General features: G+C 42.8%; 1 protein-coding gene across 15 annotated transcripts in view; it reads right to left on the bottom strand.

Annotated features, from left to right (window-relative positions):
* Positions 1-15,505, bottom strand: part of B3GALNT1 (beta-1,3-N-acetylgalactosaminyltransferase 1 (Globoside blood group)) — a 31,477-nt gene extending 15,972 nt beyond the window's left edge. For 2 of the 15 annotated variants that reach the window (XM_055410531.2, XM_088839337.1), the window contains exons 1-2: positions 14,372-15,340; positions 11,079-11,167 (exon numbers count right to left, since the gene is read on the bottom strand). Coding sequence is in view for 6 of the 15 variants with exons in the window: in XM_088839340.1 (XP_088695466.1) it covers positions 11,099-11,164; positions 14,372-14,626 (321 nt within the window). In the remaining 9 variants the exon portion in view is untranslated. Of the gene's footprint in view, positions 1-2,850; positions 2,966-10,239; positions 10,330-11,078; positions 11,168-14,093; positions 14,343-14,371 lie in introns of those variants that run through there. The other 13 variants (XM_088839335.1, XM_088839338.1, XM_055410527.2 and 10 more) reach the window with 11 other exon arrangements.
* Positions 15,506-15,806: the final 301 nt, after the last annotated feature.

Below are 15,806 nucleotides of genomic sequence, written 5' to 3'. Positions count from 1 at the left end.
TACAAACAACTATATGTAAAGCAGATAAATAACAAGGTCTTACTATATAACACAGAGAACTATATTCAATATCCTGTCTGCTCATGCTTGTGCTCAGTTGTGTCTGACTCTTTGCTACTCTTTGGACTGTAACCCACCGGGCTCCTCTGTCCATGGGATTCTCCAGGCAAGAACACTGGAGTGGGCTGTCATTTCCTCCTTCAGGGCCTCTTCCCGACGGAAGAATGAACCTGCATCTTCTGCGGCTCCTCCATTGGCAGGTGGATTCTTTATCACTGAACCACCTGGGAAGCCCACATTCTCTAACTACTGACATGGAATGTATATAAGTGAAAAAGTATAGAACAATGTTTATAATATGTTAACTTTTGTGTTAGAAAGGAAGAAGAAATAAGGCAAACATTTGTATGTAGTCCCTTGGACTGCAAGGAGATCCAACCAGTCCATTCTAAAGGAGATCAGTCCTGGGTGTTCATTGGAAGGACTGATGCTAAAGCTGAAACTCCAATACTTTGGCCACCTCTGCGACGAGTTGATTCACTGGAAAAGACTCTGATACTGGGAAGGATTGGGGGCGGGAGGAGAAGGGGACGACAGAGAATGAGATGGTTGGATGGCATCACTGACTTGATGGACATGAGTTTGAGTGAACTCCGGGAGTTGGTGATGGACCAGGAGGCCTGGCGTGCTGTGATTCATGGGGTCACAAAGAGTCGGACACGACTGAGTAACCGAACTGAACTGAACTGAAGAAAAACAAAGTGAAGACACACATATAGTGAACAGAGAGGAACAGGGTAGAGAAGAAAGAAAGGTGAGAGCACTCCTTTTTGTATCACCTTGTTACACTACTTGCTATCACTTTGTTAGGTTACTCAACCTAACTTTGTATTAGTTTGTAACATTACTTTTACATTAACAATGCAATATTACTAAGTAACAATGTAATATAACAACATAATATTAGTAACAATTAATTACCAATATTATGGGGCTTCCCTTATAGCTCTGTTGGGAAACAATCTGCCTGCAATGCAGGAGACCCGGATTTGATTCCTGGGTTGGGAAGATCTCCTGAAGAAGGAAGTGGTAACCCACTTCAGTATTCTTGCCTGGAGAATCTCATGGACAGAGGAGCCTTGGGGGCTACACTCCATGGGGTTGCAAGAGTCAGACATGATTCAGCGACTAAACCACCACCACTAATATTATAATTCAGTTCAGTTCAGTTCAGTTCAGTCGCTCAGTCGTGTCCGACTCTCCGCGACACCATGAATCACAGCACACCAGGCCTCCCTGTCCATCACCAACTCCCGGAGTTCACTCAAACTCATGTCCATCGAGTCAGTGATGCCATCCAGCCATCTCATTCTCGGTCGTCCCCTTCTCCTCCCGCTCCCAACCTTTCCCAGCATCAGAGTCTTTTCTAGTGAGTCAACTTGTCGCATGAGGTGGCCAAAGTATTGCAGTTTCAGCTTCAGCATCAGTCCCTCCAATGAACACCTAGGATCAATCTCCTTTAGAATGGACTGGTTGGATCTGCTTGCGGTACAAGGGACTCTCAAGAGTCTTCTCCAACACCACAGTTCAAAAGCATCGATTCTTCGGTGATCAGCTTTCTTCACAGTCCAACTCTCACATCCATACATGACCACGGGAAAAACCATAGCCTTGGCTAGACGGACCTTTGTTGGCAAAGTAATGTCTCTGCTTTTTAATATATTATCAAGGTTGGTCATAACTTTCCTTCCAAGGAGTAAGCGTCTTTTAATTTCATGGCTGCAATCACCATCTGCAGTGATTTTGGAGCCAAATTGTAATATTATATCGTTATATTACATCATTATTTATACATATTTTAAATATTATTTTGATTCTTAGGATATTTGAATACATTATAATTCAAAACAAGGAAAATAAAAATTTTCCCTCCCCATTTAAAAAAGTGCTGCATATAAGAATGCACTATGTATAACTAAAACAATCCTTATAGAAAATTAACTTTTAAAAATAATGTACTTTTTTCAAAAAAAGTAGTATTACTTTATATATTTTTTGTATCTATGTGATATAGTTTTACTAGTTTACATACAGTAAAGTTCATCATTTTTATTGTACTATTCTGTAAGTTTTGATCCTCATATAGCCACCAACACAATAAGATACCAAACAGCTCCATCACAACAATCTACTACTGTTCCTTTGTAATCAATTCTTCCCCCAACCCCCAGGCAACAACTGATTTTTTCATCCCTATAGTTTTGTCTTTACCAGAAAGCACATAAATGAGATAATATGTTATGCAGACTTTTTAGTCTGTCTGCTTTCATCAGCATTAACAAATAACATAGTGGCTCAGATGGTAGAGAATCTGCCAGCAATGTGGGAGACCCAGGTTTGATCCCTGGAGAAGAGAATCTTCACTTTAACCCAGTCCAGTATTCTTGCCGGGGGAATTTCATGGACAGAGGAGCCTGGTGGGCTACAGTCCATGGGGTCACAAAGAATCAGACACAACTGAGCAACTTTCACTTTCACTATTTTAAAAAACAGATCAAAAATAAATGATCTGAGTACAAGAAGTTCAAAAAATTCCGATGTTACTACTAAGAAAATAAAAGGAATAATAAGATAAAACAGAAAATAATGAAAAAAAACCAATAAGGATGAGTTAGCAACTAAACTGGAGAAGGCAATGGCAAGCCACTCCAGTAGTCTTGCCTAGAAAATCCCATGGATGGAGGAGCCTGGTAGGCTGCAGTCCATGGGGTCGCTAAGGGTCGGACACGACTGAGCGAATTCACTTTCACTTTTCACTTTCACACACTGGAGAAGGAAATGGCAACCCACTCCAGTGTTCTTGCTTGGAGAATCCCAGGGACAGGGGAGCCTGGTGGGCTTCCGTCTATGGGGTCGCACAGAGTCGGACACGACTGAAGTGACTTAGCAGCAGCAGCAGCAGCGACTAAACAATGAACAAAAGGTAATAGATAAAATAAAGCCTGTGTGTCTTTCAATGGAATCCGACAAGACAGTTAAAAGAAATGAACTAGATTTGCACATAGTGTATTCATTTGAACAGTTCTCAAAATTAAAATGTTGAGTAAAAAATATAAGTTGAATGATTACACCATTATATATACACCATATATAATACCATATAGATAAGCAGTTGTAAACTGTACATAAGAAAGAGTGAGTTTTTAGAAGCAGCTAGAAAACTGTTTTTTAAAGGAACACCTTCCACACTAAACAGTGTGGGTGTTACTATGAAAGAATGAAGGAGGCATGTGGGAAACATGGGGAAAGTAGATTAGACACAAATACCATAAAGTATTAGCAGTTGTTAACCCAGGGTGATAGAAATGCAGGTGTTCTCTTATATTCATAATTTTCTTTGTATTTCAAATTTATCATAACAGGCAAAAAAACAAAACAAAAATGCAATTAGATGGCTCACTCTCCACCTCGGTTGCAGCACTTAATGGCTGCGTGACCTTGGAGAAGTTAACTTCTCAAAAGCGTCTTCTTCCAGATATAAATCAAGCATTGATACCAATTTGGTTATTATGAGGTTTATGTGGGGAACATGAATTAACCAGTCAGCACTGGGGCACTCAGCAGTTTCTGAAGGTAAATGCCATCCACATGCAAAGGCCTATACTGTAATGCCGCAGAAATCCAGCTGGCCTCGCCTGAGCTCTGGAAGCAGCCCATGACGTGACAGTCGGGGCAACTTAGGAAGGCTGAGCAGGAGGCCTGATGAACCCTGACACTGTTCTAAACCCCATGCCCAAGGGGAGGGACAGGAAGAAAAACCTAAAATATTAATGCATAGAAAAACACAAAAGGGCCCAACATGGACACTATGATTTTATTACTGACTTCTTAAATAATAATATCATTGTTCACTGTCAAGAAATAAATTATATCTACAATTTTAAAATACTTTCCATTTTCTAAAAAATAAACTTGTGATTGTATTAACTGCACAGGCATTCACCAACTAGACTCTAAATAATTTACAATAAGCAAACCACCTTCTCTGTCTCACAAGTCTAGCACAATGCTGGGTACACAGCAGGTTACCAGTAATAACTTGTTGATTTGGTGACAGCTTCCCAGGGGGTGCTAGTAGTAAAAACCACCTGCCAAAGCAGGAGACATAAGAGATGCAGGTTCGATCCCTGTGTGAGGAAAATCCCTTGGAGAAGGAAATGGCAACCCACTCCAGTACTCATGCCTGGAGAATCCCATGGACAGAGGAGCCTGAGCCTGGTGGGCTACAGCCCATAGCTTTGCAGAGTCGGACATGACTGAAGCAACTTAGCATGATCATCACTACGACAGCTGAAGAAAAATCTCAAATAATAGAAAAGCCCAGAAAACCTCCAGAGACAAAACAGTTGTCAGCTTCCAGATTATTAAGCATGCAAATGCTTTAAATATCCAATGAAACCACCATCTTCAGAGAAGGAACTGGTGTCTCAGTTATTAAGCATATTTATGGCAGCCAAAGATGGCTGCATCTGTGTCTTACCTTCAGGTGTTGCTGCTGCTGCTGCTAAGTCACTCCAGTCACGTCTGACTCTGTGCGACCCCACAGACAGAAGCCCACCAGGCTCCCCCGTCCCTGGGATTCTCCAGGCAAGAACACTGGAGTGGGTTGCCATTTCCTTCTCCAATGTGTGAAAGTGAAAAGTGAAAGTGAATTCGCTCAGTCGTGTCCGACCCTTAGCGACCCCACGGACTGCAGCCTACCAGGCTCCTCCATCCATGGGATTTTCTAGGCAAGAGTACTGGAGTGGCTTGCCATTGCCTTCTCCGACCTTCAGGTGTTACAGAACCTCAAAAGGGCTCTGACAAAAAAACTGGAAATCATTCAAACTATTTTTTTTAAATTCATACTATTATTACTGTTTTTTTTATTGGGGTGTAGTTGCTTTACAATGGCATTGGTTTCTACTGTACAACAAAGTGAATCAGCTATAAGTATACATATATCTCCTATCTCCTCAACCTCAGCTCAGCTGGTAAACAATCCACCTGCAATGCAGGAGACTCTGGTTCAATCCCTGGGTCAGGAAGATCTCCTGGAGAAGGGAAAGGCTACCCAATTCAGTATTCTGGCCTGGGGAATTCTGTGGACCGTATAGTCCATGGGGTTGCAAAGAACTGGACATGACTTAGAGGCTGTCACTTCCTCAACCTCCCTCCCATCACCTAGCCCACTCTCATAGGTCACGACAGAGCACCGAGCTGAACTCCCTGGGCTGTACAGAGCTTCCCACTAGCTATCAATTTTACACACAGTAGTGTACATATGGAGAGTTTTTCAGAGTTCTTAATATATTAATGTACATTTTCTGAGAAGAGGATATGTTGTGCAACGTTTCTCAAATTTATCTGAACAAAGAACCTATTTTAAATTTCACAGCCTCTGGCAAGACTAGAATTCTGCACTTTGGGAAATCCTGTCCTAGAACATCTTGTATTCACTGAATTGTGAAACTAATTTTAATAATTTAACAAATAAATATTTAAATAGTTGAAATAAAAACAAAAACAAAAAGCTGAAAAAACTGGTTCAATTAATGGAAACTGAAAAATCTTCATTGAGACACAACTGAGTAGCCCAATGACATGGCTACCATACCTCAGGCAGAACAGGCAACAATGTGTATGTCTGTTTAAGGACACCCAAAAATGTTCATGAAAGTTCTTAATAGCACACTATTCATGACAGCCCCAACCAGGAAACAACCCATGATAAAAGAAAGAAAGAAATTTGGAGAATAGTACTTTATGCAAAATGAAGACAAACTACACCTCCCATGACAGCATGGAGAATCTCTCAACCATAATGGTGAGCTAAAGAAGCCAGGAGCCTGAAGAAGAGACATTATGATGCTGTTTACACAAAGTTGAAAAGCAGGCAGAAGTCATCTTTGGTGTTAAGAATTCAGGACAGTGGTACCCCCTGGGGAGAGGGAGGAAATACAATTGGGAGAGTCTGGAGGGGACCTTTGAGGGTGCTGGCCATGTGCTATTTCTATATCTAAATGGTGGCTATAGGTGTGGTCACTCTAATAATTTATCTTCTAACTTGTACACTTTTCTTTTTGCACACCATACTCCAACAGAAAGGTAAAAAGAGCTTGGCAGTTCAATCAGTTACCTGTTTATTCAGATACCGTGTGCAATCTATGTAGGCAGGTGTCCACATGATATGCTGGCCCTGGGTGTCCCAACTGTGGGAAAAGCACCAGGCACTAAGTCATGTCATCTTCAAGAGAGTCCATGATTTAAGGACCTTTTACTGTTCACATTTAGCAGGTGAGTAAACTAAGGCTTGCTGCTGCTGCTGCTGCTAAGTCGCTTCAGTCGTGTCCGACTCTGTGCGACCCCATAGACGGCAGCCGACCAGGCTCCGCCGTCCCTGGGATTCTCCAGGCAAGAACACTGGGGCGGGTTGCCATTTCCTTCTCCAATGTGTGAAAGTGAAAAGTGAAAGTGAAGTCGCTCAGTCGTGTCTGACTAGTAGTGACCCCATGGACTGCAGCCCACCAGGCTCCTCTGTCCATGGGGTTTTCTAGGCAAGAGTACTGGAGTGGCTTGCCATTGCCTTCTCCAAAACTAAGGCTTAGGAAGAGTTGATATCTTGCCCAAAGTCACAGGCTATAAACAAAGGCAAACACAGGTACAAACACAGGTAGAACCAAAATCAAATAGAACTCCAAACCTCATATTCCTGGTCACCGCCCTTCCTATCCTAGGGTGTCTGCTGCAACCCTCATGACCAGAGCTACCCTGAGCCGGGTGAAACTTCCTCTAACCACTGAACCTTGAGAGAAACAGTAAAGTGGCATCACAGCCTTACCATCTTTATACAGCAAGACTCAAGATGCCCATTCTCAAAACCTGACATATGAGTTGTTAATCACAGTCAAAAAAAAAACCTGACAATTCATGCAGGTATGGACCTTTCATTTTGCATCAGAAACATGCTGGGTACAAGAAAATAAACTGGAGGCATGGGTGGAGGGATCAGGTCAAATACAAGGGTTCCAGGGAAATGGAAAAGAGCATTATGGCAATGGTATAATTATTTAAGCCAAAATAATCTGATATTCTTCCCTGGGGTGCAAAAACGTTGCTTATTTTCTGCAAAGTGAAAATTAATTGAATTATTTAAAAACATATAAAATGTTTCTAATTACAAATGTATGTTCATCATAGAACTGTGAATGCAAAAACAAAGACAATAAAAGCTGAAAGATCATGTTCAATTTTGAAGACAGGAGAAAGCAGGGAAAAAATAGCATATTCATTAGAAGATACAATTACAATCTAAAAAACTTTCAACAGGTTAGAATAGAGCCAAAGCAAGATGAAATCTGGTGAAAACAAATTTACTGATTTGTGTCAGAATTCAAAAAACCACCTGTACAAGAGAGGATGGGAAATCATTTTAAGAGCAGTCGAAGTTAAGAAGACTTAATGTTTTAGTTGAATATGAACTCAATATGAAGAAAGGTGATGATGTAAAGGAGTAACTGGATAGTGAGGACACAAGGATTCTAGTCCCAATGGCTGAAGAAGGGGACAAGTTACTGAATTTTGGGTGTTGCTTCTCTCGTTAGAATCTTTAAGAGAGTGGGCCAGATACCTCTCAGGCCCTGTTTAGTTCCAGTAGAACAGAGACAATGTTCATTTTTATAGCTTCTGAGTCCCCAGTGTCTAGGACAGAAAGCATTCTCCAAGTGCTTGTAAATGAATGACAATGCTTACCGAAATTCTACAAGTTAATACCATAATGTGTCCAGACAAAACACATACACACACTAAAACCCCTAATACACTCTTAGGTTCAAGAAACAGGAAAAAGTCTGGGAAAAAGGGATCATAATCCTATAGCTACATATATGTTCCATTTTAAAAGGAAAACTGACAAGTTAGATTTAGTGCAGAGGAAGGTTAAGGGTTTATCTTCTCCCATAATAAGGACTGTATGAAGTAGTGGCTGAAGGAACTGGGGCATATTCTGTTCTGGGGAAAACAAAAGCTTAGAAGGACCATGACAGATGCTTTCAGATACTTTGAACAATACATCAGTGTAACTCTGGAAGGCAGATGGAAGCCCAAGGATAAAAATCAGTGGGAGGATTCAGTACAGATGACTGTACTAGAATGGGCTGCTCCTCACCAACAGAAATCTTGAAGCAGTAGGCAGAAATTGTCAAAGATTAATTCCTTACTGAGTTTTAAGTTATTTTAGATAACTTCTAAGGTCCCTTCCAACTTCAAAATTCCATGACTTTGCTATTGTTTAAAATGTAGTATATAGAGGACTTCTCTGGTGGTCCAGTGGCTAAGATTCCCCACTCCCAATGCAAGGGACCCAGGTTTGATCCCTGGTCAGGGAACTAGATCCCACATGCCGTTAACTAAGACTGAGGACAGCCAAATAAATAAATAAATGTTAAAAATAAAATAAAATGTAGGATATAGAAAAGGCTTCATTTTGCATAACAGTTTAAAGTTGTTCCATTTTAAAGAATGGATTTGAAGAACAATGAGTTTAAGAAAACCATTGGTATTAAGCATAACTCTGGCTGCTATGCAGTTTTAGGTAGACAGTGAGTATGAATACCTAAAGGTTCATTCTTATTTCCCCATCCTGCCCTTGCACCCCCTGCTGGTGGCAGCAGTACCACCTTCAGATACTCAGCTGTGTGGGAGGAATGCCCTTCCTTCCAGCCTCATTAGAGTAGAAGCCTCCAGTCTCCTGCCTATTGAGATACAAGACACCTGGGCTTTTAAAAACCTATTTTAAAAAGGCATGCACTATTTATAAACAAGGCATTTTAGTGTAGGAATAACAACAGAAGGAAATACAGCGCTCTGCAACCATGGGCTCCACTAACTTTTGATTAAAAACGTTAAAAAATAATTTTTAAAAAGTTCCCAGAAGCAAAACTTGAACTTGCCATGTGCACTGGCAACTATTTACATATCGTTGACCTTGTATTTACAAAGAACACAACTAAATGCTATATTTTACATAACATTTATGTTAGGTATTAGAAGTAACCTAGAGATGATTTAAAGTATATGAAGGATGTGCATGGATTATATGCAAATATTATGCCATCTTAAGGATTTGTGATGGATTTTGGTATCTGAGGGAGCCCTAGAATTTCTGCAGTTTGTGGAGTGTAGGATCTTTAGACTGAGAAAGATGAAGAGCAGCCAAAAGTAGCAGGACCTGGCAATCTGCAATTTTCTCTTTGCTTTTCATTTGCAATTTCTCTTTGCTTCTGCCCTATATGCAACTGTATCCAACACACACACAAACACAGTGTACTTTTTGTAATTTGCAATACATGTTAGAATTTTAAGCAGGGTTTAAAACTTTTTTTTTTTAAATTGAAGTATAGTTGATTTTCAATGTTGTCAGCAGGGTTTGTTTGTTTTAAGGTTAAGTGGACTTTTGGGCTTAAGTATGTATCATGTCTACAGCAATTTACAAAGCACATTTCACAACATGGTAAAATGGGTGTCACCATGTCATTTTTTCAGAGACCAGTGCAGCCCAAGAACAGGTGGACCTGGAACCCAAGTTCAGGTTCAACTCTAAATGCTATGTTCCTTCTTAGAGCACAGCGCCTGTAGAAGAGTCCAACCTCACAGCCTTTCGAGATTCTGGTGCAGGGATCAAAGTGTACAAAAAAAGTTGACACAACTCTGCCCTGAGTGGTGGGCAGTCTGAGGGAGTCACAGGACAGAACAGCCGGTGGGAAGAAGCAACAGGATAACCAGGTCCGGAAGAGCTAGGAAAACTGGAAGTGTAGCAAAGAGTGAGTAGCAAGTAGCCAGTGCAGCAAAGACTGAGTAGCAAGCCAGGCAGAGCAGCACCAAGGCTGACTTGACAGCTTGGCTGCCTGTCTCTGATTTGTTAGAGTTTCACTCATTGGAGGAAAAGGACAGTGACAGCTGATCTAGTTAATACTTCTTCCCATTGTGGCTCTAAATGAGGAGTATTAACAGATCTCTTGTCACTCGTGTCTGTCAAACCAAGTTACCGCTTCCCTTGTTCTTAGCTATTTGAATGTATTTCATTCATTCATTCAATATGCTGGACCTAGGATAGAGACTGGGCTGCCTGGCCCTCAAGTTTCAGACACAATGCAGGTTCACAACTCCAAGTTTCAGACTGAACATTATAAGCAAAGCCCACCTGGAGAAGATGGAGGAAGACCCTCTACAAGTCACGTCGAGCTTTACCATGCCTTCCCTTCTCTTCCAATTCACAATGTTTCAAAAGCTCTGGTTGCAAGAGCAAATCAATATTTATTATATGCAACATTTTACTAAAAATCAATGCTCATAGTCTCAAAAAAGATATTTGCCAAAAAGCGTGCTATTAAACAGATTGCAACTCTTGAATCTGCTGTGCCAAGCCATTTAAAAGCACCTGTTTGACTCTCCCATTGTGAATCTCATTCATGAAGCTGTGGCGTGGGTACCTACTACACCGTGGGCAGGGAAGAGCAATGATAGCTGTTAGAGATGCAACAGAAAAGCGTATTTGGCCTGGACATTATATGGTGGCAGAAGGGAAAAAGGCATTTCCTCAAACGGGGTTCTACCTGTATTATCCAATAGTGAACAGAACAGAGCTGGAGACAGCACAGAGACAAGGCAAATAATGTGAAAGGGAAGAAAAAGACAGAAATATTCAATGGAGTATTTTTTTTAGGGATAAAGAGAGTTGAGTCCGATCTTGAATATGACCACTAAATTTAGTATATATAGCTATGTTTTCCTGAGATACCATGGTGTTTTATGATGATTATATATATATATATATACACACACACATATATCTTTATATGATCTTTAATGATTTAATTGAGCTTAACTCTTTAAACTCCTCGAATCTTTTAGGGAAAGAAATAGAATATACAACAAAACTTGCAGCTACATAAATGATCCTTAAAATCTTATAAAGGAGACTATTATATGCAATTTTAACCAATATGGATAATTTCTCAATTAAAATAAGATGGGCTTACCTGTAGAATTTCACACGAGACTAAAGTACCAGCTGAAATGTTTTGTTTTCCATATTCCATGCTTTAATTACAAGATTTGCCATGAACTACTGAACAGAAGAACAGAAAAAGAATATATTTCAGTCATAACAACATTGGGCATGATAACATCTAAAACTAATGTTCTACGAACTTATGGTTGCGGGGGAAGGGGAGGGATAGTTGGGGAGTTTGGGATCAACAGGTACACACTGCTATATTTAAACTGGATAAGCAACAAGCACCTATTCCTGTAAGGAACATGGAACTCTGCTCAATGGTATGTGGCAGCCTGGATGGGAGAGGAGTTTGGGGGAGAATGGATTCATGTATGTCTGAGTCCCTTTGCTGTTCACCTGAAACTATCACAACATTGTTAATCAGCTACATCCCAAAACAAAATAAAACATTTAAAAAATTCATAAAATTAATGTTTTATATCTATTATCGACATTATTTTCATTTCTGTTAAAGCTTTGATCCTCTCTTCTTTCTCTTTGCTCTCAAATCACTTCATGCATCTCATCTGGATTTATATTTGGCCACTGTCTTGATCACTACAAACAAAGCTAGTGGAGGTGATGGAATTCCAGATGAGCTACTTCAAATCCTAAAAGACAATACTGTGAAAGTGCTTCACTCAATATACCAGCACTCAAAATTTGGAAAACTCAGCAGTGGCAACAGGACTCAGTTTTCATTCCAATCCCAGAGAAGGGAAATGCCAAAGAATGTTCAAACTACCGCAAAATTGCACTCATCTCACATGCTAGCAAAGTAATTCTCAAAATCCTCCAAGCTAGGCTTTAACAGTACGTGAACCACAAACTTCCAGATGTTCAAGATGGATTTAGAAAAGACAGAGGAACCAGAGATCAAATTGCCAACATCTGTTGGATCCTAGAAAAAGCAAGAGAATTCCAGAAAAACATCTGCTTCACTGACTATGCTAAAGCCTTTGACTGTGTGGATCACAACAAACCGTGGGAAATTCTGAAAGAGATGGGAATACCAGACCACCTGACCTGCCTACTAAGAAACCTGTATGCAGGTCAGGAAGCAACAATTAGAACTGGATATGGAACAATGGACTGGTTCCAAGTTGGAAATGGGGTACATGAATGCTGATTATTGTCCACCTACTTATTTAACTTATATGCAGAGTACATCACACAAAATGTTGAGCTGGATGAAGCACATGCTGGAATCAAGACTGCGAGGAGAAATATCAATAACCTCAGATATGCAGATGATACCACTCCTTATGGCAGAAAGTGAAGAAGAACTAAAGACCCCTTGATGAAAGTAAAAGAGGAGTGTGAAGAAGTTGGTTTAAAACTCAACATTCAAAAAACGAAGATCATGGCATCTAGTCCCATCACTTCATGGCAAATAGATGGGGAAACAATGGAAACAGTGACAGACTTTCTTTTCCTGGGCTCCAAAATCACTGCAGATGGTGACTGCAGCCATGAAATTAAAAAATGGTTACTCCTTGGAAGAAAAGCTATGACAAACCTAGACAGCATATTAAAAAGCAGAGACATTACTTTGCCAACAAAGGTCCGTCTAGTCAAGGCTATGGTTTTTCCAGGGGTCATGTATGGATGTGAGAGTTGGACTGTGAAGAAGGCTGAGCAGTGAGGAACTGGTGCTTTTAAACTGTGGTATTGGAGAGTCGCTTGGAATGCAAGATCAAGCCAGTAAATTCTAAAGGAAATCAGTGCCGAATATTCACTGGAAGGACTGATGCTGAATCTGAAGCTCCAATACTTTGGCCAACTGATAGAAGAGCAGACTCATTGGAAAAGACCTTGATTCTGGGAAAGACTGAAGGCAGGAAGAGAAGGGGATGACCGAGGATGAGATGGTGGGACGGCATCACCAACTTCATGAACACTGAGTTTGAGCAAGCTCTGAGAGATGGTGAAGGACAGGGAAGTCTGGCGTGCTGCAATGCATGGGATTGCAAACAGTCTGACACCACTGAGCAACTGAACAACTGTCTAGATAACAGGCTTTATTTTCAGGACTAAAATTACCCCAACAACCATTCATTTGAATGAACTTTCTAGTTTAGGAGAAAAAAAGAGTCTTAGACTCTTATCTCTAAATAGTAAATAGTTCCTTTCTCTACACTGATACAGGTTCAACGTATGCTTTTATCAGGCATCAACAGATTTTGAGAGCAAAAACTCAGCTCCCTAACTCTGTCTAAGCCGCCTGGGGGGAAAAGGGTCAAAACACAAAGCCGTTCCCAGCTGAAGACTGCTAACTCAAATCTTCCTTAACTCTAAAAACAAAAAGAAAACAAACAAACAAACAAACAAAAAAACTTGTGGCTGACAAAGCAGCCACCTCCTAAACGCTGGTACTATGTGCAAAACACAGACAGCAAAGAAAACCATCTCTGCTTTGCAAATTTCCCTCTTAGAAAAACAATGAGAAGGGGAAGAGAAAGAAAGAATACGGAATGCTACTCCTGCTTCCTGCTGGTATCGTTACTTACTGCTTGAAAAAGTGAGGCTCCATTACACCTTCAAGGTTTCCTTTAAAATGACTTGTAGGCTTGCTAAGACCGCCTCTTAAAAATCACATAGCCCCAGCCCCTTGAAGTTTCCTCCTCCCTCTGGCCAATTCGCCCGCCCATCCTTCTTAGGTCCGTATTCCTCCCAATCCCTCCCCAGGAGGGACAACCCTCCCACAATTCGGCTACTGGGCCCTTCCCCAGAGTCTGGGCAATGAATTACCCCAGGCCTGCTGGGGAACCCGACACCGAAACACCGTCCCATCTCCTCCCCCGCAGACACGGCCAACCCAGCTGCTCCCAGAATGTGCCACCGGAGCGGCCCAAGGCGACGGGCTGGGGTGGGCTGCGCCCTGGGGCGGGTCAGGGAGGACAGCGGGCTCCTGCTAGCCTCGGCCTGGCCCCACCACGCAGCCCGGCGCTCCGCGATGTCGCCCACAGCCCCACGGGGACCCTTCTCCCGCGCTCACCCGGTGCGGCAGCTGAACGTCGCGGAGGCCAGAGCCCCAGGGCTCGGCTGATCGCGGTTCCACCCCAGCCGCGCTCCGGGAGAGGGCCTGAGGAGTAGGCGGCACCGCCCTGCCCGCCACCCGGCCGAGCCGCCCCGGCCCGGGTGTCCCTGCAGAGGGCGCGGCGCGGAAGGAGCGGGTCCTGGGGCCACGCCCGCCACCCGGCCCGGGGAGTGGGGGCGGGGGGCGAGGGCTCTCCAGGGCTTCCGCGCCTACCCAGAGCCGCTGCCCACACTCACCTCCGGCGCAGGGCGCGCACCCTGCTCCGACGCGGGCGGGCAGCGGACTGTCCCTCCCCGCGCGCACACGCAGCCTCCGGCAGCCACACGCACCGCCGGGCGCGCGCAGACCACGCGCCGCGCCCGGGAGCCCCTCGCTAGCTCGCTCGTACGCACGCGCGGGCCCCGAACCCAGCTGGCGGGCTGTGGGGATCTGCCCCCAGCCCTCCGCGCTGTTCCGCGCGCGCGCTCTGGATCCTCGCCATCAGCTTGCATGTCACGCACCGGGGTGCTAGGTAGGCAATTTACAGTTGAGCCTAGCCGGGGTGAGTCGATGTAGAGGCCGACTTCGGGAAGGATTTCGATTTAAGACGCGCTCCTATTTGCTCTCCTAGCCCTGTTTTCAGGTTGCGTAAATGCCCGGCCTTGAGGCAATCTGGGAGGGATTTACTTATTGCACTCCGCACAGAGCTAGGAAGGAAAGAAGAAACCTTGCGGAGTTCCTTTGCTCTAGCGTAAGAAACGCACGTTTTCCTTTTAGAATCAATAGAAAACGGAGGGTGGGGATATGTCGTGGTTACAATGGTCCAGGGTGTGAACAGAAGTCCCTGGCGTCGCGCGCTCTGGTGAAATGCCGCTCGGTAGTCTTCCTTTGCCCTGGAGAATTCAGAGGAAGTCTGTCCCACCGAACTGCTGCTCCCCGGGAGGAATGGAGAGGCTTTGAGGCGCGGGAGCTGAGTGTGCTGTTTTTGAGGCGCGCCTCTGGTTGTACCGGTCTCTGGGTGGCAGTTGTTGAATTAATCCAGGAATAGTATTTCCTCTCCTCTCTCGGCACCCCTGAAGTAGTGGCATCTGAAAACTGCTTCCCATTTTGTCGTACCGTGAACCATTTGGCTGCATCATCGCGGTTGAAAAGCTGGATGAAAGTTCAGTGAACGCCCATGTGCATTCCTCCAAGAAATGAGTAACTCTTAACATTGTGCTTTCTTTCTATGCCGTCTCTTGCCTAAATAAAGACAAAGACATTCTCCAGTGCAACCACATTAGAAACTAAATCACATCTAAGAAACTTGATAACTTGATATTACCTAATATCTAGCTCATATGCAAATTTCTACAGTTGTCAAAAAAGTTTTGTCTTGGTTTTATGGAGAAATAGCCCAATAAAGAGTCATGCATGCCTTTGTTGTTATGGTTGTCTGTTTTATTGGAGAATAAATAGAAAATAAACCCTCTACCTGTTTTTGTGGTATTAAGTTTTTGAAGAATGTGCGCCAATTATTTAAGCAGAAGATTCTTTCTTAATTTGTCTGACTTTGTTTCCCTCCTGATGTCATTTAATTTTTTCTCTAAAAAATTAGACACCACTTTGCCTGTAAGCTCAAAGAAAGGTTGAGAGGTTTGATTGTTGTTGTTCAGTCACTAAGTCATGTAGACTCTGCAACCCCATGGACTG

This window comes from Moschus berezovskii, chromosome 1 (assembly GCF_049115385.1).
Source record: "Moschus berezovskii isolate FMDL1 chromosome 1, NW_MosBer_1.0, whole genome shotgun sequence".
Taxonomy (NCBI): Eukaryota; Metazoa; Chordata; class Mammalia; order Artiodactyla; family Moschidae; genus Moschus; species Moschus berezovskii.
The sequence above is the reverse complement of the archived record's forward strand: the minus strand, read 5'-3'. Positions and strand labels throughout refer to the sequence as shown.